General features: G+C 43.9%; 5 protein-coding genes and 2 non-coding genes across 7 annotated transcripts; 5 read left to right on the forward strand and 2 right to left on the reverse strand.

Annotated features, from left to right (window-relative positions):
• Window positions 1-62: 62 nt before the first annotated feature.
• Window positions 63-2420, reverse strand: METBIDRAFT_30034 (uncharacterized protein). The gene has a single exon (XM_018855537.1). It carries the CDS (start codon window positions 2090-2092, stop codon window positions 503-505), a length of 1590 nt encoding a protein of 529 aa, XP_018714080.1. The 5' UTR covers window positions 2093-2420; the 3' UTR covers window positions 63-502.
• Window positions 2421-3106: 686 nt separating this feature from the next.
• On the forward strand, window positions 3107-5076 carry METBIDRAFT_30036 (uncharacterized protein). Its single transcript, XM_018855538.1, has one exon. It carries the CDS (start codon window positions 3156-3158, stop codon window positions 4788-4790), a length of 1635 nt encoding a protein of 544 aa, XP_018714081.1. The 5' UTR covers window positions 3107-3155; the 3' UTR covers window positions 4791-5076.
• Window positions 5077-5876: 800 nt separating this feature from the next.
• METBIDRAFT_30037 (uncharacterized protein) lies at window positions 5877-6224 on the forward strand (the record flags this gene model as incomplete). Its single annotated transcript, XM_018855539.1, has 1 exon — window positions 5877-6224. One exon carries the CDS (start codon window positions 5877-5879, stop codon window positions 6222-6224), a length of 348 nt encoding a protein of 115 aa, XP_018714082.1.
• A 373-nt stretch (window positions 6225-6597) lies between these two features.
• Window positions 6598-7668, forward strand: METBIDRAFT_38262 (uncharacterized protein; the record flags this gene model as incomplete). The annotated part of the gene is made up of 1 exon (XM_018856979.1): window positions 6598-7668. The coding sequence occupies one exon, from the start codon at window positions 6598-6600 to the stop codon at window positions 7666-7668; it is 1071 nt and encodes a 356-aa protein (XP_018714083.1).
• Window positions 7669-7873: 205 nt separating this feature from the next.
• Window positions 7874-7946, reverse strand: METBIDRAFT_t60. Its single transcript has one exon. It is a non-coding gene; the product is annotated as a tRNA-Ala (tRNA).
• Window positions 7947-9512: 1566 nt separating this feature from the next.
• On the forward strand, window positions 9513-9594 carry METBIDRAFT_t17. Its single transcript has one exon. It is a non-coding gene; the product is annotated as a tRNA-Ser (tRNA).
• Window positions 9595-13715: 4121 nt separating this feature from the next.
• On the forward strand, window positions 13716-14768 carry METBIDRAFT_34954 (uncharacterized protein; the record flags this gene model as incomplete). Its single annotated transcript, XM_018856544.1, has 1 exon — window positions 13716-14768. One exon carries the CDS (start codon window positions 13716-13718, stop codon window positions 14766-14768), a length of 1053 nt encoding a protein of 350 aa, XP_018714084.1.
• Between the last annotated feature and the right edge of the window lie 8824 nt (window positions 14769-23592).

Below are 23592 nucleotides of genomic sequence, written 5' to 3' on the forward strand. Positions count from 1 at the left end.
AAATTACCTGCGATCAAAAATTGAGTTGAGACATGAAACAAATACAGGTTGACAGAGTGTTTCGTCCATTGTCTTCGTCTATAGCTTACTCATTATATATCCAACTGGGCTATACAAGTTCTTTCAATCGAACATGTTTTAAAAATCAGCGGTGCAGATTGCATACGAACTTCGGGAAAGCACAACTTCGACCAAATCAACCACATGGTTTTCAGATGCTCCATGAACAAACAGCTATTGTAAAGGCCCCAATGCTAGACTGCCTCGATTTCAGAGCTTATATGATGCATGATATTCCAACCCCTTGTCATATCGAACCTGTAAGCAATATCAACATTTATAGAGATCTTTCACATCCGGGAAAAAACAGAATGAGCTAGGTAGGACCATGCTCGATGTATTACAGGGGCATGCGACTTGTATTGAGAAAAAACAAGAAATTACATGTTCAAAGACCCAAAGGATACGATTTTTTTTTGATGACTATATATAACAATTTTCATCAAAGAATGCCTCTTTTCATTTTGAGGGAGTCTCTTTTCTTTTCACTCAAGCTATACTCCAGCTGGATATTGAATTTGTTTTCACTCGCTTCTTTAACCAGAGTGTCTGAGCCGAGGGAGCCAGAACGAAGGCTTCCTACTTTGGGCAGGACGTTCTCAGGAACAGTGCTCGTTGAAGAGTTGCTTTGACCGAAGTAATCAAAATCTTCAGCCACCGGAATTGCTGACACGAAAGGGGAGTGGAGGACCTCGCCATTGGTATTCCCACCGAATCCTGGATTTTGTGGAGCACCAAAGCTCTGTTGAGCTACATCTGTATTGATTCTAAGAGGTGTCGGAAAAGAACAAAGATTTGTGTCCCGGTTTAAGGATTGCGTTCTTGAGTATGCAGCACTTGATTCAATATCAGAAAAGGATCCCGCCGACCCCGGAATATACAAGCACGCGTTTTCCCTTTGGTTGACCAACGGAGAAGAGCTTCCTTGAGATATTGAGCTCTTGGAGGAGGTGGGAGGGGTTTGGTAATCCATCATAATTGGGTTAAAGCCTGAAGCAGCCCCCAGGCCTTGATTGTAAGCGATGTTGGACAGAGAGCTGCCAGTCCTCGTTAGCAATGCGTGAGGAACAAAGTCATTCATCAGTTGTAATGAATCAGAAGATGAAGCAAGTTCTGGGTTCATCCCCAAACCTCCACCTGAACGAACATTGGCCATGTTCCCTACATGAAGCCAGTTTGAGCCAGTGTGGGAATTGTTTCTCGTCAAGGAATGTTTACGCAAGTCAAGCGAAGAGGAGCGCAGTCTAGAATTGGCAAGAACTGCCGACTGCGAAGCTTGCCCTGTCTGCATTTGCTGGTAATTTGCGGTGTTTTGCTCATTCAACAGCAAGGTAGAAATCGACAGTTGTCTCAATCCCAGCCCGCTGTAGATAGAGTTGTTTTGAATGTTTTGGCTGCCGCTCGTGGCAGGAACTGCGATTTGAATTGACGTCACGGCAGAAACAGGAGCCGAGCCGCTTTTAGACTTCGGGGCCTTTTGCGCAGAGCATAGGTCCAACAACCTTTTCCGGATAAGCTGCAAAACTATGGGGGCGGTTGCATTGTTTCTTAACTGTTCGTTGTTCAAGGTCCCCTGTGCGTCGAAGACTGTGGGATGTTTGCCACTCATAGGGTCGGACTCCAAGATCATCCTTTGCAAAGTCTCGTTGGCAACACGAGAGGCGAGCCCCAGGGGTGGAATGAGACCCAGAAATGGCGTTGTGGTTGGTAGCAGCAAAATATGAGAGTACACAGTCATAAGGATTTGGTCGAACGAAGCGTTGAACGAGACAGAGTAATTGCGAAGCACCTTGGGCAACAGCAGCAACGGGGCCTCGTCAATATCGGTCATTACATCGTCACTCTCATTGTCTTGTGCTTGAGAGAAAAACGACAGTCCATGGTGCAGATCCAGACTGGGAAAGGCAAAATAAGAGTTTTGGTTTGGAGCGGCGACCGGTGTTTGAAGTGTCTGCTCCACGGGCGTGAAGGGTCCGTCAGGGACTTGGAATGATTTGTTCAACTTGAGCGAAAGTGTCTTGTCTTTAAGCATTCTGTTTTTGGTATCTTTTCTCCGGTCTGTTTGTTTCTCCATTCGGTAGTTATACAAGATGTAGTAAACGTCAGCGGCGTACGCTAGAGGGGCTGTATCTGAAAGAAGAATTTATTGTCACGAATGGGACAAATCAAAAGTTTTTGTTTTGTGGATCTCACAATGTATTGGCTTTTACTGGCTTCAAGTGTTCAACAAGTATCCAAGGATAGAGGTATATGTATGACAGTAGCAATGTCCAAGACGCGTCGGGAAATTCTGTGGTCTGACATAGTGAGTGAGATTAGTGGAGCTTAAGTAGAGAAAAAAAAAAACAAGAAAAAAAAAGTCCCAACAAATCGTAAAAAAGGAGGCGCTCGACAGTCGCTTCTCTCAACATCGTCAGATAAAGATTAATTTTAAAATGACCATTGCTTGTGAAGGAAGTATAGCAGACCCATGAGGTGGGCCTTGTATGATCCTGGATGTAGGTGAAACAACTCCATCCGAGTCACTAACACAAGGAGACGCGCGCAGCATGCTATCTGAATTGGGAAAAAAGTGCCAAGACGTGTTCACTCCTTTTAGGATGGAAAAGGCGACACGCTACATCAGCTTGAACAGTATAATTTAAACCAACGATTAGTACCAGACAGCTTTCCGCTGACGTTTTTGAGATTTGAACTAGATGCCAGGCTGCTCACCTTCGAATTGTTCATCGAAGGTCAGGCGCGGGTGTTTGAAATAAGACTTTTCTAATGCGAGATTAGCTTTGCGGCGCCAGCGAGACATTGTCACGATTTTGGGGGATACTCAAGTCAACCAGGGTCAACACAACCCAATGTTCATGACAATCAGCATTTTTTTAATCCCAATCTGTGCCGCGTTTGCTGGTCACTTTTCATAAGACACCCACGTGTTTCTGCAGAATGACATGTCCCGCCTTACCTTTCGATTGGCTTTCACTCACATGTCCCAGTCTTTCTATGCACGCGAAAATTTGCAGTCACAAAGTCTAAGAACTTTTTATTTCCTTATCCCATCAACAACACTCGAGTGATCTACTGTGTATAGTATATCCTATATGGACTTTTTGGCTTTGTACAGACACCGAAAATACCACCAGATAATCGTTTGCGCTTCCCTTTGCATCACTGACCTTGATACCATATGTCTCTATTTATCCTTAGTAGGCATTGGGCGAACGAGAGAAGCGGTGATTACACTTCGAGCAAAATTAGAATCAACGATAGACCCCTTTTACAAGATATGTGTTTTATTGTGTTTACACCAGCTTACAGGGCTAGTTGATTTTGATCTCGAAGCTCAGTATTGGCAAAGCTTGAGTGATTTTGACGATAGAGTCTTTCGAATGCTCAAGCCTCTACCCCAAAACACAAAGGAAGAAAAACTAGAAGGAGACATCGATGCTGACTTTTTCATGAGTGGTGCCTTTTTTCATCCCCATTCGTATCTATTTACATCGCTAGAAGATAGACAAGTTTCAAGCGAGTTGCACCACTCCAAAAGTTGTGAGCTGGTACTTTTGCTGATGATTGCAAAGTGCGGCTCGACGGTATACATCACAGAAGCACTACGGCTGAAGAAAATGAAGCAACATTTTCAACTCGCAGAAGAAAGATGTATGGATGCCGTTTATGTTCCATGTGAAGACATAACCAAAAATTTGATAGCTGCACAAGAGATTTCAGCTCTTGCGGGTTACCATCACCTATTGGGCAGTTCATCAAAGGCTCTTGATTATTGCACACGTGCTATTCTTTGGATTAATAGCATACGATTGGAGTATGGCACTTCACACTTGAGAGGTATACTGGACTATGAAAAGGAAACATTGGCAATGATTGCCTCAAACCATCTCTCTGAAAGTACAGGAGACACCTTTGTTGAGAGTCTTTTAAATGAGCTCATTTACCCTGAATCCTCATCTTGTCCAGGCAATCGAGAGCTTGACCCAATCACAAATTCCTTTCATCAAGTTGCTCGCGCTACGGCCCTCCGGCAAAGCCTGTTCTTTGCAAGTTGTGGCAATATACACCGTGCAATGGCAGATTTTTCGTCCACAAAACTTTTATTTGTCCATAAAAATGAGATGTGCAAAGGCAAGATCTTTAGTCGGAAGGATATGCTCGAGACAGCCCGCAAATATGTGCTTTCATCTGCTTTACAACCGGTAGATAATCCTTGTCTTGCTCTTCACTATGACCGACTCATCTGGTGTCTCATGTTTAGTGGGGGTATTGATCTTCGTGTGATCTTATTATTCTTCACGATTAAACTCTATTTCCTGCACCAGCTGTTTTTCACCCTATCTGAACATAGCTCAGACTGCCACATGATGATATGGCCTCCGGTCAGAAAAGCACCCCAAATCATGGACAAATTACTTGGTATGTGTTTGGAGGTGTCGAAGATAGAGCATTGTGAACCGAAACATTTGCTGCCCACAACAATAGAATGCGACAACGATATTTTATTACTCGAGAATTATATTCGCGACCCTCAAAGCTTTGTTCTGGATAAGGTGCATGATATCGACAATTTAAATTGTCCGCAGGAACCAATGTCCGATACTGAACTTTGTCACTTAATGAGCTCAAGCCAAGAGATTGCAGAGTTGTGGAGCTCCACATTTTGTAAATCGCAAGGAGCAGTTCCAGAAGAGATCAGGCAGGTTACCAAGTATTTGGATGTGTGAATTATGGTCATGTGTCTGGATCCCTGGGTACGCTATGACATTGAGGATTTAGGAAATCATACAAAAAATCAGATCATAAAGGGATAACACGGTAGACCTTTAGTAGGGAATCTTGACACTTTGAAGCAGCATTTTCAAGGTTTATCTTGAGAAAAAGACTATTTACATCGGATGACCCACAATGGTGAATGGTTCCGGTAATAACTATTATTTGGACTGCTTATTTTCAAAACGATTATCCAAGTTCTATATTGTGTGAGACAGCGTATTTTCCAGAACAATCGATCACTACGAGACGCAGCAAAAGCTGTTTGCAAGAGACGGCATATGACGAAACAAGGAAGTTGAAAATTGGAGTGGAATGCATTGAGGGACTGTCACTCTTCTGATAAGATGCAGGTATATATCCGATCTACTCTGAAAGCCGCGGGCGAAATAGGAAATGATCTGAGCACCCCAATTTCACGCGACAATCATTTGAAACGACACCCACTTGTTATTAGGAGGGTTATCACCTTTCTCGAAGCTCTATCTAATAAAAAGACTAATATCACACAGATGGATTTTGAGCCATTCCTTCGGCCGGTGGGTTTCGCACTTGATGTCATGAACGACTTCCGAATTCCGGTTGTTCTCATTGATGACCATGATGTCGTTCCCGCACAGCCAGATGCGACAAGAGCTATAGAAGAACTAGAAAGATCCGCCCAATATGGACATGAAAACAGGGAAAGGATTGTACGCCAAGTACGGTGTTTCGGGTTTGTACCACTTCCGGTGGTCAACTACAGTCTTTTGTGGAGAAGATACAGACCGTCCAGCTACCGGCAAGCAATTTTACGTACAACTGAGATTGCATCAAACTTGGCCCGACGTTTCTTCCGGGCGTTTTTGTATGTGATGTCTGTATTTATATGGCTACGATTCATATTTTCGAGCATCGCGTCATGTGGCAGTATGATCACGTTTCTGAAAAGTTTCTCTTCAGACATTCTCACATTTGCCTCGAGAAACTACCCGTTTCTTCTATCTAGACACTGTGAATTTGTTTCGGCTATCAAATCAGGAGACTCTAAGGGAGTGGAGATGGAGAACATTGAACAGTATTTGTTTGACCTCGTCGCGCTCAAAATACAAGCATCATACAACAATGTCAACGGCACTGTTTTGTGTGAGCTTGATAGCGATTCTCTAATTTTTAAGCTATCAGGGATCTTGGAACACTCTTATCCAATTTGGGACTATTTACCACTGAGTTGTTTCACCTCTGCGACCATTGTATTCTACATCCTATATGCTTTGGGAGCACAGATCCTTTACATCAACATTTTTGCCTTGGCATCCTTCATCTCATGGAAGAGGCAACTACCACTTGCAAAAATTTTCATCGAAATAGTCAAGATTTTGTGGAATGGACCAGCAACAATTCTTTAGCTGGTACATCCAAAGCGGCCCCTTTTCTGGAGTTTGCACAACCGAATGTAATTTCCGGAAATTATTATGCTATCAATGACTGTCAAATCGGGTGTTGGCCAAGTACTATGTACTAGTGGCTTGTCTTCGCTTCTTCCGCTTGCTACTATTTGCCATTTTCCCTGTTGTAAGCTATACACAGTAATCTAAATATATATATCTGTGAACGCAGGTTTTCTCTGCTCGCGTTGGAAACTCGGGTATACATCCCCAAACGAATGGTTTTCCAAACTGATAAGCTCGGCCTTACACACGTGACCAGCCTGACCCCACAAAATGCCGCGGAATTGAGATTCGATTAAGAGATCGTACGTTTTCTTCCCTGGAATCAAATATGAGAGCTGCTGTTATTAAGAAACCCTATCTTGTTGAAACAATCGAGAAGGAGGTTCCCAAGATATCTCAGCCGACAGATGTGCTTGTAAAAGTCAAATTTTCAGGGCTTTGTGGGTCAGATCTTCATTATTACCGCGGACATATCCCACTGAAAGAGAATAGCACCATGGGTCACGAATTTTTGGGAACTGTGGTGGAGAGGGGCTCTGACATAAAAGACGAAGATTTCATGATTGGCGAGGATGTTATCGCAACATTCACCATTCAGTGTGGAAAATGTTGGTATTGCCAAAATGGGTATTCCGGCACATGTGATCAAACCAACACTTTCGGCAAAGCAGGCCTTGAGGGCGGTCAAGCTGAGTATGTTTTGGTACCTTTTGCAAAGACAACTTTGGTGAAAAAACCAACATCAAATGACAATATAGATGATTCTGTGTACGTGCTTATGGCAGACATTTTTGTCACTGGGTATTTCGGAGTGAAAAAAATTATTGATCACTTCCAGGACAACATGGAGCGGAAATCTATCAGAGTTTTACAAATCGGCGCAGGTCCAGTGGGGCTTTGCGCCGTCAGGATTTTAAAACATTTCGGCTTCGAACATATCGTAGTAGTTGATGGGATTGAAGACAGATTGAACCATGCGAAGTTGCTTGGTGCAGTTGAAACCGTGAATTTCAAAAGTGAAACAGGTAAGTTGGATTCTTTAAGAGAATCAATCACCGACAATAGAGGGTTTGATGCAGTCCTAGAAATAGTGGGTGCTACTTCTGCCTTGAAGACAGCATTCTTTAATGTGAGAAGGGGAGGTTTTATCAGCTCTGTCGGTATGGGTCATGACCCTTTTCCATTTAATGCTCTTGAATCATACGTGAAAGGTCTTACAATTAGTTTCGGAAGATGCAATGCTTGGTCTCTCTTCCATGAAGCACTTAGAGTTTTTGAGGAATTGAAATGCGATCTAATTAGTTTGATTGATACCAAGTGTCCCATAAATGATGCCAAACTGTGCTATGAGAGATTCGAGAGGGGAGAGGTCAAAAAGGTTGTTTTCACTTTTACATAATGACGACCAACAAAGAATTCAATAAACTTGGCCTCAAGCTGGATACGAAACTTTGTGCGTGAGCGAAATATGAACAGTATCTCATTTAAGTTATATCTCATCAAGCTCAGCCTTGAAGACTATCGATCTACATATAAATAGGAAAGAACACTGTGGTTAACAATTGTTTTGCCAAAAATGTTCTCATTTTATTTCCAAAAAATTTTGGACGAGACCGGATTTGAACCGATGGCCTTCTGCATGCAAAGCAGACGCGCTACCAACTGCGCCACACGCCCTTTCATGTAATCCTTTAATTCTAAACTTATATTGAAAACAAATTCAACTGTAGTGTCTTACGGTCTACATCTGCTTTATTGTTTTCATTTCTACATTGTGACCGCCTGAGGTGTAAACTCAGGGATTTAAAATTATCTCCGAAGTGAAGGCCGAAAACAAATCGCTGCTCCTTAAGTCCGCTACAACCATCTGAGTTGAAGCGACTACTACAGGAGACCTATCCTGGGAGTCGATGACGTAATATCCAATACGTAAACAGATACGTGCCATGAGGACTGTCCAAGACGTAACTAACGAAAGGGGACGGGCCGAGCTAAGACACTTGGTACGTAGCTGGGAGCTGTTGTAAGGTTTTTTATATATGTCTTTTTTATAGTTTTGCCCCTTTAATCACATGAATCTACCAAAAAAAAAAGGAAGAACTTCCGTCACTTCGCCCAGGGCATTTCCTTGTGATCTGCCCCGAAGTGAAGGCGATGAAACGCTGGCGAAAACTTTGAAAAGACTTATACAAACAAGAATGGCTGGTACAAAAGGATCTCACCGCCATCCATCTATTCAATCATGGCTCATATGTTCTCTTTCATGATTTTGAATGGGGCGTCAAGATTCGAATGCAGGCTGTTTTTGTACAGATGTTATAGCGATTATAAGTTAACCCACCTCTACAATGAATGTGAACCGCGCCTTTCTGGTGGCAAGAGATCGTCGTTCAAGCTCAAATTCACTTTAGGGAGATGCTAGCTCTTTTAAATAGTTCTCTTGATAATTTAAGAAACCTTGATGGGCTTGTTAAAGTCGTTCGCATGGTTTATTTGCTTCGGGACAAATGTACGTCTTACCGCCTTGTCGAATGAACAATGGTCACGGGCCCTCAGGAAAATATATCCTATGGGCCGATGAAATTGAGTCAACTTTTTTCGAGTTATTGACATTGATTATGGGCAGAAGTCTTTTTTTTTCTTTGGAAGATTTCGTGAATTGGTGTTTGCACCTTCTCACCTGAGCCAATGTCTATCATAGGTTTTCTTTTTAGTTTTCCTTTAGTAGTGGGGTTTTACACCTCTCCAGTGACACCCTATAATACGATGTTTCTTTGAAAAAAAATGGCTGAGGAAAGTGTCTGTGGCGTCTCCGTTGTTGTAAATTTCTTTTTTTTTTGGTAGATTCATGTGATTAAAGGGGCAAAACTATATAAATAATACATATAGAAAACCTTACAACAGCTCCCAGCTACGTACCAAGTGTCTTACCTCGGCCCGTCCCCTTCCGTTAGTCATGGTCTGGACGGCCTTCATGGCCGCATCTGTTTACGTATTGGATATTACGTCATCGACTCCCAGGATAGGTCTCCTGTAGTAGTCGCTTCAACTCAGATGGTTGTAGCGGACTTAGGGAGCCCACTTCTTGCGACTCGCCTTGTGCTGGCTCAGTAAGCCCGAGAGAATACTATAAATGTTTTTCCAACAGCGATGTGTTTCGATGCGTCTTGATACAAAACTGGATCACCTTTAAAGGTGGTATGCGCTCACTTATTCTATTTGCTGCCACAAAAGTTATATCAAGGCAACTTGTCCGAGCGGTTAAGGAGAAAGATTAGAAATCTTTTGGGCTTTGCCCGCGCAGGTTCGAATCCTGCAGTTGTCGTTATTTTTTGACGTTTGTTGTTAGATAGAGGATGACTCGCCTCCTTGGAGGCCTGGCTGTTCTTCCAGTGATCGCATTCAACTTTACTATCTTTGCCTGTAAGCAAGGCCAAAGAGAAGTGCACTACAAGCTGATTCAGTCACGAAGACCTTTTCAGTGCTGACATAGATTCAACACGGCGAAATGTACAAGATAGGAGAGGTCGCCTTAAGAGATCAGTGAACATCAGCTGAATACAGCTATATACCAAATATGGCCAGGCAAAGGAAACAAGTAATTTTCCAGTTTTCTCTACATAATGTATCGAGGCGCAGGGCCTGTGAGTCAAGAGGTTTTAAATTGTGCTTGTTCCTTAGGTGCAACACCTGACAAAAAAAGGAATCCATTGTTGCAATTGAGTTCTCAAAGGATGAAAAATAGAAGAATCGTGATGACTCAAGAAATAAATAGGAAGCTGGGCGAGTGCACACAGAAAGTCGGCATCTCCATTCCCCCGAGTAATCTTTCTTTTTACCATCGCACCTCTTCTCCGGATTGATACGCATCAACCTACATATACACAACAGCGCAAAGCGAGAAGAGAAAAACACCGTAGACAAATTCGCAAACCTTTCCTTCCGTCCCACATTGCCACAGAAATACCCAAGATACCATGGGAGTTCCGGCACTTTTCAGATGGCTTTCTAAGAAATACCCAAAAATCATCTCCCCGGTGGTGGAAACGCCCTCGGACGCGGAATATGGCAAAGTGCCCCAGTATTCAGACCCCAATCCTAACGGAGAGTTGGACAATTTGTACTTAGATATGAATGGTATCGTCCATCCATGCTCCCACCCAGAGCACAAACCGGCTCCCGAAACTGAGGATGAAATGTTCTTGGATGTATTTAAATACACAGACCGAGTGCTTATGATGGCCAGACCGCGGAAGGTCCTTGTGATCGCTGTTGACGGCGTGGCACCCAGAGCTAAAATGAACCAGCAACGAGCTCGTCGATTTCGCGCGGCGCAGGAAGCTAAAATAGCCAATGAGGAAAAAGAGAGACAAATTCTCGAATGCGAAGCTCGAGGCGAGTCTATCGACGACTCGATCAAAGGGAAGAGAAAGTGGGACACTAATGCCATCACGCCCGGAACTCCGTTCATGGACGGACTTGCGGCAGCACTTCGGTATTGGGTCGCATACAAGTTGGCGTCGGATCCTGGATGGAAAGATCTCCAGGTCATCATAAGCGATGCCACTGTCCCTGGTGAAGGTGAGCATAAATTGATGAGCTTCATCAGATCACAGAGACTGGACCCCGAATACGATCCAAACACCAAGCACTGCATCTATGGACTAGACGCAGACCTCATTTTTTTGGGTCTTGCCACCCATGAGCCTCACTTCAGGGTTCTCAGAGAAGATGTATTTGCGCAAGGCAACGGGCGCATGGGGGTTTCAGCTCAGCTCCTGATGACCGCCGAACAAAAAGAAAGACTCGACGAGCAAGACGCGCGCAAACCGTTTTTGTGGCTTCACGTGAATGTGCTCAGAGAGTATCTAGAGGTCGAGTTGAAACAGAAAATGTCGATCGCATGGGATTTGGAACGGGCTATTGATGACTGGGTCTTCATGTGTTTTTTTGTCGGCAACGACTTTTTGCCTCACATGCCTGCTCTTAGTGTGCGTGATAACGGAATCGACATCTTGATCGGCTGCTGGAAACAAGTGATTCCAAGACTCCGTGACTACATAACATGCGACGGAAAACTCAACTTAGAGGGTGTCGAGCAGCTTTTAGCCGTTTTATCGACAAAAGAAGAAGATATCTTCAGAAAGCGACGCGAGAATGACCTCAGATTCCAAAACAATGGTAGGAAGAGAAGATGGGCCGAGCTGGAGGAAAAAACTTTGAAAAAGCAGTACTTGCCATCAGTTTCAAAGGGTAAAGAAAAGGCGCCCTTAACTGCTGACATGAACATGCCCTTGATGGACACTTCCGGCAAAATGGTTGAAGGATACGCGCAGCTTTCGAATAAAGACATTGTACAAAATCGTGATATAATCACCAAAGCGAATATGGCAAATGCAGATGCTGCAGCTGCACTCAAAAAACTTTTAAGCGGCGAGTCCGAAACCCCAAAACCAGAAGTTGAAGAGGGGAAAGCTGACACAGAAAAGGATCAGCTGTTGGCCAGCACTACAAAGGCAAATGAAGATTCTGGATCGGACAATGAAGGAGACAATGTGCGCACTTGGGAAACTGGGTATAGAGACAGATACTACAAGACCAAGTTTCAGGTCGAGACAGATGAAGAGATAAACCAAATTAGAAAGGATGTTGCAAGATCTTATTTGGAGGGTATCTCTTGGGTGCTCTTGTACTATTACCAGGGGTGTCCGTCTTGGCAATGGTATTATCCATATCATTATGCACCTTTTGCGGCCGACTTTGTTGACATCAGGGATGTTGTTGGAGAACAAGGAATTTCGTTCGAATTAGGCCAACCGTTCAGACCCTACGAGCAGCTTATGGCCGTCTTGCCTGCTGCTTCTGGCCATACATTACCGGAAGTTTTTAGAGGATTGATGAGCGAGCCCAGCAGTGAAATCATTGATTTCTATCCCGAGGACTTCCAAATTGATATGAATGGAGCTAAAATGAGCTGGCAGGGAATTGCTTTATTGCCTTTCATCGATCAAAACCGGCTTCTCACTGCCGTTCAGGCAAAATACCCTCTTTTGACTGATGCAGAAACAGAAAGGAATACCAACAAGTCTGCCCAACTATACATCTCGAGTAAAAACAAAAATTACGAGAGATTCAAACGACACTTTGATGATGAAAAGTCAGTATGTTTCAAATCAGCAATCAGTGGGTTGGCTGGTATAGTCAAGTCAACAGGAGAATTTGAGGTGAATGGAGAGTTGGTGTTTCCTTTGAAAGAGGGCGACTTGCCTAACGTGAAGAACTCAGATTTCTTACCATGCTGGTATGAATTTCCTAAAACTACCTTCGGGAAGTCAATGTTATTGAACGGTTACATTTCTCACAACAAAGTTTTGAGTGATCAGGACAAATACTCAATTACAAGCAGGCAAAGGTTCAATCCCCGCTTCCAAAATACTTCAGATTATGTTAACGAGGGCCCCGCAGGGAAGCAGGAATTCATGATGTTCTCTATGCGCCACGGAGGATATAGAGCAATGATTGAGGGAGGTTCTGCAGCAAATCAAGTTGCTCAAAATTCCATGGGTCATAACTCGAACCAAGGCCATCACAATCACCAAAGAGGGAATACTCATGGCAGAAACGGACAAGGCTACAATGAATACAACAATCATGGAAATAACAACATCGGCAACAACTACAACGCAAGCCACAATCAAAGCCACGGGTACAATAACACTGGCTACAATAGTGGATACAATACCAGCTACAATAATGGTGGGCACAACAACGGTGGATATAACAACGGTGGATACAACAACGGTGGATACAACAGTGGTGGATACAACAACAATGGATACAACCACAGTCAACACAACAACGGTGGATACAACAACGGTGGATACAACAACGGTGGATACAGCAACGGTGGATACAACAACGGTGGATACAACAACAGTGGATATAGTAACACTGGTTACGAAAGAAGTCAACACAACAACAGGGGCTACAATAATGGCGGTTCAAGCCAAAGTAGTCACCATGGCAACAACTTCAATGCTCACAGTCATCAAGGTGGTCATCAGAACTACCAGAGACAACATCAAAACAATCACCACCAATCAAACTATAGTCAAGGAAACAAAAATCCTTATTCAAGAAGATAGCTTGGACTCATGGACCGATTGACTGAAACCTTGGCTTTCATGGTCTGTGATGATTACTGATGGTGATCGGCCACAGTTCTGTGCATAATCGGACATATTGAGATATCCTGCATGTGTGCAAATTGACCCAACGGTAACGATGGGATGAAGGTAATTCACGAACGACAACATGACTGCAATTCTTTGCGAGCAATCCACTCAAACCACGGTGGAATTTATTAACCAGGATGGGAACCCACGAGTTCAATTTAGCTCCAGTAGATCCTCCGTTGAAGCCGAATGCCCTATAGTCGATAGAAATATGTTGCTTTTAAATCAAAATGATGTTTATGTCTTGGACTCTACAAAGTCGGGATCACAACTTCGCACGAAAGAGGCTGGGTTCTACGGGAGAATACTTCAACCACTCTTTGATGATCTCTTTCTTGTAAAACACAAATATGTTGCGACTACTTCGTCGGTTTCCATCCATGAGTTTTCGTCGACTTTGCAGAGCAACGGTAGACCGATTTTGATGATCATCATCGCTGGGGATACCTCCATTAGCGAGTTTGTCAACTCACTTTCAAAGGTGGATATGGGGCAAATAAAAATATTTGTTGTGCCTGCTGGAACGGGAAATTCACTTGCGCTTTCTCTTGGGATTATTGATGAGCGGATAGCCGTACAGAGATTATTTCAGTATGATGAAGAAAGCACGAGGCCATTGAATCTATACCAAGCAAAATTCCCACTTGGCTCATATTTTTTTAAGAACACAGACAGGCAACAACTTCTACCGAACATCGTATTGTTTGTCGTAGTCGCCTCGTGGGCTTTCCATGCCTCATTGGTGGCCGACAGTGATACAGAGGAAATGAGGAAGCATGGGACAAGTAGATTTAAAGTTGCTGCTCATGAAAATTTGAAACAGCTTCAAGAGTACAGAGGTGATGTGGTGATCAGTGATGATACGGGCTCAAGAATCACTCACAAAGGTCCGTTTGCATACTTGGTGGTGACGCCTTCTCAAAAGTTCGAGCCTTCTTTTCAAATTCTGCCCAAAGGTGACATATTCAATTCTGATTTATATCTTGTTGGTTTTCAAACGCAAAATAATGGCAACTACATTTTGGACATAATGAAGGAAGTCTACAATGACGGAAATCACATCACCGATCAAAGAGTTTTTTATGACAAAGTGGACAAGCATCTGAGGATAAGATTGACACTAGGTCCGAATGAGACTATCAGCAGAAGACGCTTTTGCATCGATGGTGCTATTGTGATTGTTCCGAACAACGAGGGGGACTATGTGACGTTTAAAAATCATGGAAGCCACGTTAATGGATGGAATATCCTCATCGTGAACTGAATTTTTTACTAGGATTCGCCGCTCAATTGTCTTTCTTGCAATTCATCAACCATATGTCTATATAAGATTAACAATGATCAGACTAATCTGCTTCATCCGCTTCCCCACAGAAGCCAGCTTTAGACAGTAACGGATATCAGTCTTTCGATCTCTTGAATGTCACGTTTGGAGGGTTCCCTTGAGAAAAGGGTCTTTTCTTTCCGGAATCATTTTCCTGTTGTGGGGATGAAGTAGGCTTCTCGACGGAGGGCTCACCGCTTATTTTCCCTACTTTTGTCTGGACAATATCCGAGGGCACATCTTGAGACCCCTTCACTTCATTTTTTGGAGTATTTTGAACCGATTTTTTGTTTTCTTGCTTCTGTTCCTGTGACTTTCCACTCTTTTGTTTTTCATATTTTTCAAGCTTTTTGTTCAACATTTTGAGCTTTAGCTCATACATCGTACCGACAGCTTTTTTTGCGCCAGCCTTTTCGTCAGCTAACCGTTTCTCGAAGTTCTGGTTTAAGACGTCAATTTGAGTCTCATACTCTTTCTTAATGCGGTCTTGAATCTCGCTCAGATTCTTTTCATCTTTCTCTAATTCCAGAAGACGTTTCTGGACTCTTTGCTCCACTGCTTTGCTCAAATCATTCTCGAACTTATTCTTCAAGTCAGCCGTAGCCTTCTCCAACTTCTGTTTCCATTCAGCATTGATCTTTTCTTTGATTTGGGTTTCGGAAATGCCCACAGAAGAAGCAGTTGAAGTGACTTCAGCCAACTTAGCTTGGAACGCTGATTCAGCATCTACTTTCTGCTTTTCAAAATTGCGCTTCAAGCTCATTATCTCGTCAGTGAACTTCTTCTCAGCCTCAATTTTGTCCTTTTGGGATTGTTCCAATTGCGACGTAACTGATGAAGCATCGACAACACTGTTATGGGTGGACTTGAGTTTGGCAAGTTCTTCCTCGGTCTTTTGGAGTTGTAATTTGATGTCCGTCATCTGTCTCTCCAACTCTTTATTCTTGTTGCGATGATTAGAAAGTTTGGTGTTATACTCGCTTTTGAGCCTAGTAAATCGTTGATTCAAAGTTTCGAGCTCTTCATTCTTGTCCGCCTGATTCTTCAAACGATCATTTTCTTCGCGCAAAAGATTCAACTCTTGAGCTTGAACGTCAACTTGCATCTTATCGTCATTTTCAGGAGCTCTTGCAGAAATTTGCTCAATTTCTGCTTCCAATCTGTTAATTTTTTCAAGGAAAGAACGATTCTCTGATCTCAATGTTCTGTTACTTTCACGTAAAATGTTTAGTTGTTCCAACTGTTCCATTAGACGTGCATGATCTTTGTTAGCATCTTCGAGCTCTATTTTCATTGACTGTAATCGAGACATTTGCGATTTTGTGGCTTCAAATTCAGCTGAGACACTTTCGAGTTGTACTTTGAGTTGAGCCACCTCGTCAGTCGCCACTGCAGCCTTAGACTCGGCAGAATCCTTTTCGGCACGTAAGTAGCTTAAAACTTGCCTAAAATCATCATTCGATGTAGATACATCACTTTCGGAGGATGGTTTTTGCAATTCAAGTTGAGTCAATGCAAGGTCATATTGGTACTGTAAATCCCGAAGTTTGATCTGTGTGCTTTGCAAGTCATCTTGCTGTCCCGAGAGACACTCCTTAATGCGGTCTTCTTTGAGCACCAATTCTGCTTCTGCTTCACTGAGCTTTGACTTAAGAGCAGTCAATTGGACAGCATGCTCATTGATTTCTTCTTTTTGCCGAGAAATTTGGAAGTTCAACAGATCAGCCTCAGACAATTTCGCTTCATAGCGTCTTTGAAGATCATCCGACATAGACACTTGGTTGTTCAAATCCTGAGTCAACAAATGAATCTTCTTCTCATAATCTAACTTCATGTCATCGTATGACTCTGCCTTCGAAGATTTCTCCTGCAATCTTGTTTGCAAATCTTGAATCTCTGATGAAGTTTTCGAACCTTGTTCTTGTAACTGATGTTGGAGGTTTAAAATTTGCTGTTTTTGAGTCTCTGCTTCTTTCAGAAGACTATTCTTCTCATCTTCCAACAAAGTGAATTTTATCAGAGAGGATTCTTTGAACTCATCAAAAGAAGCAGAAGCCTTCATAAGAGCATCTTCTGCTGACTTTGCGATAGAGCTGAACTCATCTACCTGAGCCTCGGCAGCCTTGAGAGCATCTTTGAGATCATTGTACTCTGAAATAAGAATAGGCGTGCCATCTCTCTCTGAAACATGCGTCATATCTTGAGGGATCAAGCGAGAGTTCGACTTCTTGAATTCTCCCGACTTCAATTTGTTTTGAAGGCTTTCAATCAAACCTTCCTTTTCAGAAATCTTGCTTCTAGCATCCAACAATTTCTGACTGAGCTCGTTGACCTGCTCCAATTTGGCATTTTGAGCTTTTAATGCCATATCGGACTGGCTTGACAAGGTCTGAATTCTATCTTCCTTGTCATTGATCTTTTCCTGTAAACTCTGATAATTTTCGATGCTTTGTGATAACTTCTTGGAGAGTTCTGTGCTTGAGGCCTCCCGTTCTTTGAGAAGAGCTTGTAAATTAAGCACGAAAGAATAAAGCTGATCTTTATCCTTCTTCAAAGTCAGGATTTCATCCAGTAACGAGGATTGAGCACGATGCCACATTTCCTTCTCTGTCTGAAGAGTGTTTTGAAGGCTAACAGACACCAGGAGCTTATGCTCAATGTCACGCAACTCGTTGGACTTTTTCACAAGATGGTCCTCTTGTTTAGACGCCTGAGTTTTCCAAAAAATTGTCTCTTTTTTAGAGTGTTCAATCTCCTTCCGAGCGTTGTCAAGAAACTTGTTTGAGTTTTCAAGTCTGCTTTCCGAAATCTCGACAGAGTGCTTTGCTGCACTCAACTGAGTGCTTAATTCTTCATTGGTAGATTTGGAATCAAGCAAGCGATCATTGAGCTGTTTGAGCTTTGTCTCTGATTGTGCTTTTATTGTCTTGAACATTTCTTCGCTTTGTTTGACTCTCAATTTAAGATCAGCATTAGCCTCCCGAAGAATCTTGACATCTGCATTGTTATCACCTGGTAATGAATTTCCACTGAGCGATTTCATCATATCTCTTTCCTTGACAACAGCATCGTACTTGATTGTGAGACTTTCTAGTTCGCTTTGAAGTGTCAAAATTGCTTCCTTCGCCTCTTCTACGGCGGCGGCTTCAAACCCATGAGGTTCAGCATCCTTTTCCTCGAGTTGTTTACCAAGCAGCCTCACTGCAATAGTTAACTCTTCATTTTTCTTTTGAAGTTCAATGATGCTACTGAAGCCGAGCAACCTTTCAGTGATCAATTGATCAGTGTCAGATTCACCATGTGCGTCTTTGTTGCCGCTCTTCGCAAGGATTTGATCGATGGCTTTCTTTTCGCTCAGATTCAATGGATCCTCATTCCCATCTCGAATCTTAGAGTGTATAAGGTAGAAACACAACTGTCTTCCCAAATCTTTGGACAATTGCTTGATGGTCAGAATCTCTATTTCATGAGATGCTAATCTGCTTCTTAGCCTGATACATTCCTTCTCACTTTCTATCTTCTCAATGCGAATGGACTCCATTTTTGTAAGAACGTCTTTGAGAGTCTCTTCGTAATACAGAATCCTATTTCTGTAATTTGCAATCGCAGGTTTTTTAGAATTTAACTCGGCAATGAAGTGTTGAACCTCAGCTGCAAGTTTTTCCTTCTGAGATTTTTCCACAATCAATTGCTTCTTGACGGTGTTGAACTCGGTATAAAGGGTCGAAAGAGAAATTCCCAGGTTACCCTCCTGTAGAATGAGCTCTGCAGAGGGCGCTAGTTTGGGTAATTGGGTTTCTTTGTGTAATTCAAAATCCAATGCCTCTTCTGCTCGCTTGAGCTTCTCTTCCAACGCAATGATCTTGTCTTCTCTCTCGATGACTTGGCGTTGCAAAGATTCAAGCGAGTCAGCACTTGATGTTTTGATATCGTCTGCATATGATTCTAGCTGGCTGATCCTATCATTCTTTTCTTGAAGCTGAACGCTCAAAAGCTCTATTGTCTCCTTCTTGATGTCCATCTCCTTCGTGAAGCGCGAGTTCAGAATCTCTAGTTTCGTCTCCAAATCTGCTTTGATAGACTTGGTCTTTTCGAGGGTTTGCTGAAGTTGATTTACTTGGTCCAGCAAGCTATTTTTAAGAGATGACAAAGTTTCGTTTTGAGTCTTTAAGGACGAGATTTTGTTGGAATCTATCAAAGAGTCCGAGTCAAGCCTTTTGAGTAGGTCTGTGTACTTCTCTTGTGTCTTTCTCAACAGGCTCTCATACCACTCTTTCTGGTTCTTGGTATACTCAAGCTCATTGGAAGTCTTACTCAACTGAAGCTTGAAGGAAAAGTTTTCATTGGTGGCATCGTTCAACTCACGCGTGAGTTCGCTGATCTTTTGCCCTTGCTCGGCATTAGAGTGGGTGAGTGCTCCGAGTGCTTCATTAAGCTGGCCAATTTCATGTTCCTTGATTTTGATGCCGGCTTTAGAATCCGTTTTGGAACTCTCAGACTCAGACACCTTTTCATGCAAGGAAAAGTTTTCGGACCTCAAGTCCGCCATCGCTTCCTGCGATCTCATCAATTCCAAAGACTTGTGTTCGTTTTCGGAGATGAGGCTCTTGTTTGCCTCGGTGAGGGTTTCCAACTTCATCTGCAACTGCCCAAACTTCTTCTGTTGCACTTGATTCATTTGTTCCTGACTGAGTTTAAAGAAGGAGAGGTCAGACTGAAGTTTCCCAAATGCTTGCGCCCTATGGGCAAGCTTCGCAGCTAGTTCTGGGCCTCCTACCATAAGCGCCTCTGGATTGACGTCTAGGAAAGCAGCAGCTACTTCGATCTCGGCAGATTTGGGATTGCTGGCTTGTGAGGCGCGTTGCACGGGACCCGCAGTGTGAGCAAATGTGTCATTAGCAGCCGTGTCATAAGGCTCCTCTTCTGCCTCCGCCAAGTCCGCGAGTTGTATGCTGTTGTTACACGTCTGGACGGGCGAACTCTTGAACGCGGCACGTGACAGCGTGTCGTCCTTCGCGACTCCAAAGCTCTTGGGTGTAGTAATATGCTCGATGTCCTTAAGAGGAGGAAGCAGTTTCAGGGGCGTGGCAAACGAGCGCAACGAAGGAATGTGAGACAAGGACGAGTTTGCCTCTTGGTCCTGTTCCGGGCGCTCGGCCACCGCGTCATTTGCGCCTTCTTGGTGCGTGGCCTCAATGTTCGGGGCTTGCTGTTCACCCAAAAGTGGGGCTTCGTTTTTGGCATCGCTATGCTGGTTCAAAGGCTCCAAAGCATCGGAATTTTGACCTAACGGGGCCGGCAAAGTCTCGGTTGGCATGTGGTCTTGCGGAAGCGATGGAATTCCAGCACCAGGATACTGGTTTTCGTCGCGAGATTTCAGATTGGCAAGATGGTCGTCTCCCGGAGAAGGCGCCTTCTCAGGCAGAGAGTTGGTGTCCATGAGATGACGGATATAAGTGCATCAATTGTTGCGAAGCTTATTATTGTTCTCGTCGCCTGCGTGCGCTCGCGCCCGCACACCCGTACAGTTTGGAGAACCACGAGGGAAGTAAGACCTATCAGCTATACTGGATGTTCAGGGCAAGCACGACGGGTGGAATTCAAAGAGCCTATAGGTATGAAGCTATGCTTGATTTAAGAAATACCGGGTGGCTGGAAGCCAATGTCCAGGACCAGGGCACATTCAGGGCTCCTATATTGTGAGCCTCATGCAGTCGCATTGCACCCAGTTTCTCGGGCCAGGAACTCCAGATCTCATGATGCTGGCTCTGCCAAGGGCGCCGATAATTAATACTTACACGCGAGGAATTTAGACTGGATACGGGCAATAACGCAGGCAAAAATGCTGGGTGAGCCGAGCTACGTGGGAGGTGCACACGAGGATGTTTTTTTTATTTCTTTCACGGCCCGGATTATCACATTCTGAGAATTCGAGCGAATCAGGTGCTAATATTTCGCTTTGGTGGAGCCGCAACGCGTCGGCCGCCGGCCCTATTAGTCTGACCCGGCAGCGTCTCGAAATGGCGATGATAATGATGCGACTAATATAGAAGCATCGTCGCGCGATGCCAGTGATGTGCCATGGAAGCCTGGTGCCACTGCACGATCCAAACCACACATTAACAAAAAGGACAAATACGGGTTTTGCGTCGGTATCGCAATAACGGACGAACACCAGCACGTGATACATCGGTCGGCCCCAGGGCAAGATTTCTGTCGGCGTCTTAGCTGCGCAGCCCCGCGGAGGCGGCCTGTACAGACGGGCAAATAGGGCTCGTGCCCTAAGACGGCACCTATACTGAGCGCGTGGGCACCCGTGCACCTGGAAAAGTCTTTCGCACCGCCTGGTCTACAATTTCTCAGCACCGAATTCCACTCTTTTCCTTAATCGACAGCCATGATTGAGCCATCGTTGAAAGCTTTAGCTTCCAAGTACAACTGTGAGAAGTCTATCTGCCGTAAATGTTACGCTAGATTGCCACCAAGAGCCACCAACTGCAGAAAGAGAAAGTGTGGCCACACCAACCAATTGAGACCAAAGAAGAAGTTGAAGTAATCCGTGGGCCTTCTATTGTGTGTGCCTATTTTGTGGAAGCATATCTGTGTGATAGAGTGCACGTTCAGGTTATGGTTATTTAGCTTACGTTAATACACTTTCTTACGACATACGTTGTAGAGTGTTGCGCATGTTGGATGTGACGGGAAGTTTTGGACACTGCCTGTCGTAAGGCATAGGGCGTTGGGCTTGCCACGCGATGGCACCCCAAAAGCCAGCGGATATGATGGCCCGTTTTCCAGCATGCCAACTGTAGATTCTATCGATGCCATATGTTCGCTATATGAGCGCTTGTAGTTCCACGGGTTTTAGGGTGTTCAATGCACCCAAGGTAGTGCACGTACCCATACAGTGGGACGATGTCGCTGATGTCTGAGCTACAACAGCCAGGCTTTAGCGGCCATATAGAGGACAAAGGGCTTGCAGAGAGTAGGTTTGTTACTGCGTGATTTGTGAGGTTCCATTGAAGTCTGAACCATATTTTCGATGGTTTGGACGGTTCGCGGTGGCGGGCCACATTCAAAGATGAACGACTTGTGGAGCGGCCAGGCTCTGGACGGGATTTTGCATGGCGCGCAGCTCGCCAGTTGTATTTTTGGTATGACGGCGGGCACCAATGACACTAGTTATCTCGGGCCACTTAGCGGACCTATAGATAGACAGAACAACTGACGATTATTAAGAAAAAAGGATAATAGACAGATATATATACACTTGAACTATTAAAAAAAAAAACACCAACTACTTTCAACCATAGACTATGTGTAGAGAATGAAGGACCTCTCTGTCTATGAATAGGGAAATTTATAAAAATAGTTGGTAAAGAATTAGTTTCACTTCTTCTGGTGTACAAGTATTGCCGTATCGATTAGCAGATGGTCGCGGCTCGCCGGGGTGGCGAAACGTCAAGGCCAATGCCAGCAGTACGGCCGTAGCTTGTAACCACTTGACATTGCTTGTACATTTACTTCAGGATATTATTTCGGGATCTACGGATGCATGTGACGCGACCCATGTCCTAAATATGGGGGTGCTGATTCTTTGCTGCTGCCATTTGGTATTCCTGGCTTTTCTCTCGCTTGTATTGGACTGCCCAGAATGGGCCCTGCCGCGCCAGGCACTGGAGAGTTGGCGCGGGCCCAGTGGGTCCCGGAGCCCGCGACGGAATACGGTTTGCAGCCAGAAATGGGAGTGGCTGCGCGAATGGAGGATCGGAGCAAAGTGAATATCGGGCCACGAACACAATCCGGGAAAAGAGCAGAAAACAGAGGGCCGCAAAGTTGGGGGTCGGGCGGCGAAGAAACACCACTTGGAAAAAGCATCTGCAAAAGCCCGAAATTATGGGGAAGGCTTGTCAGAGATACTAGGAGATCATTCACGGTTTTTGCTAGAGCGGAAGAACGTGCGAGCGAGGACACCAATCTGGCACCCAGCGAGTGTCAGAAGAATGAAGTGTCTTTTGGAGCATACTTCCAACACACGTGGGGAACATCAACCAGAGAATTAGCGAGATATGACAGCCAGATATAACAGCCAGGTATAACAGCCAGGTATAACAGCCAGGTATAACAGCCAGGTATGACAGCAAGGTATGACAGCAAGATTTAACAGCCAGAGATTAATTTTACGACATGATCAGAAACATCTATCATCAGACATGAGTCATCCATTTCTAAAGGTCGATGAGGATATCCCAGAGCACCAAAGAGCATCCTACAGGGTATCCCAGAGTGCCTACCAGAAAATGTCTACCAAAGGACATCAACCTGAAAATGCCCGGCACAAAGCAATTTGAAAAACACCATCTCAAATGCATCAGGAAACATACGTCACCAAACATTGACATGTGCCGTGCGCACGGGAAGCCGGGCAGAGAAACCACGGCAGATTATCAAGGCTGCCAACATGCATTGAATGAAGCAAAACCCAAAAGAAGAAGTAAAAGAGAAGGAAATGAAAGAAAAAAGAATTACAAAATGAAAGAGAATGAAATGAGAATGAAATGAGAATGAAATGAGAATGAAATGAGAATGAAATGAGAATGAAATGAGAATGAAATGAGAATGAAATGAGAATGAAATGAGAATGAAATGAGAATGAAATGAGAATGAAATGAGAATGAAATGAGAATGAAATGAGAATGAAATGAGAATGAAATGAGAATGAAATGAGAATGAAATGAGAATGAAATGAGAATGAAATGAGAAT

The sequence above is a fragment of the Metschnikowia bicuspidata genome, assembly GCF_001664035.1.
Source record: "Metschnikowia bicuspidata var. bicuspidata NRRL YB-4993 chromosome Unknown METBIscaffold_1, whole genome shotgun sequence".
NCBI lineage: Eukaryota > Fungi > Ascomycota > Pichiomycetes > Serinales > Metschnikowiaceae > Metschnikowia > Metschnikowia bicuspidata.

Coding starts and splice junctions, on each gene's coding strand:
- METBIDRAFT_30034 (XM_018855537.1), bottom strand. CDS start 2,092: ATGCTTAAAGACAAGACACTTTCGCTCAAGTTGAACAAATCATTCCAA.
- METBIDRAFT_30036 (XM_018855538.1), top strand. CDS start 3,156: ATGGACTTTTTGGCTTTGTACAGACACCGAAAATACCACCAGATAATC.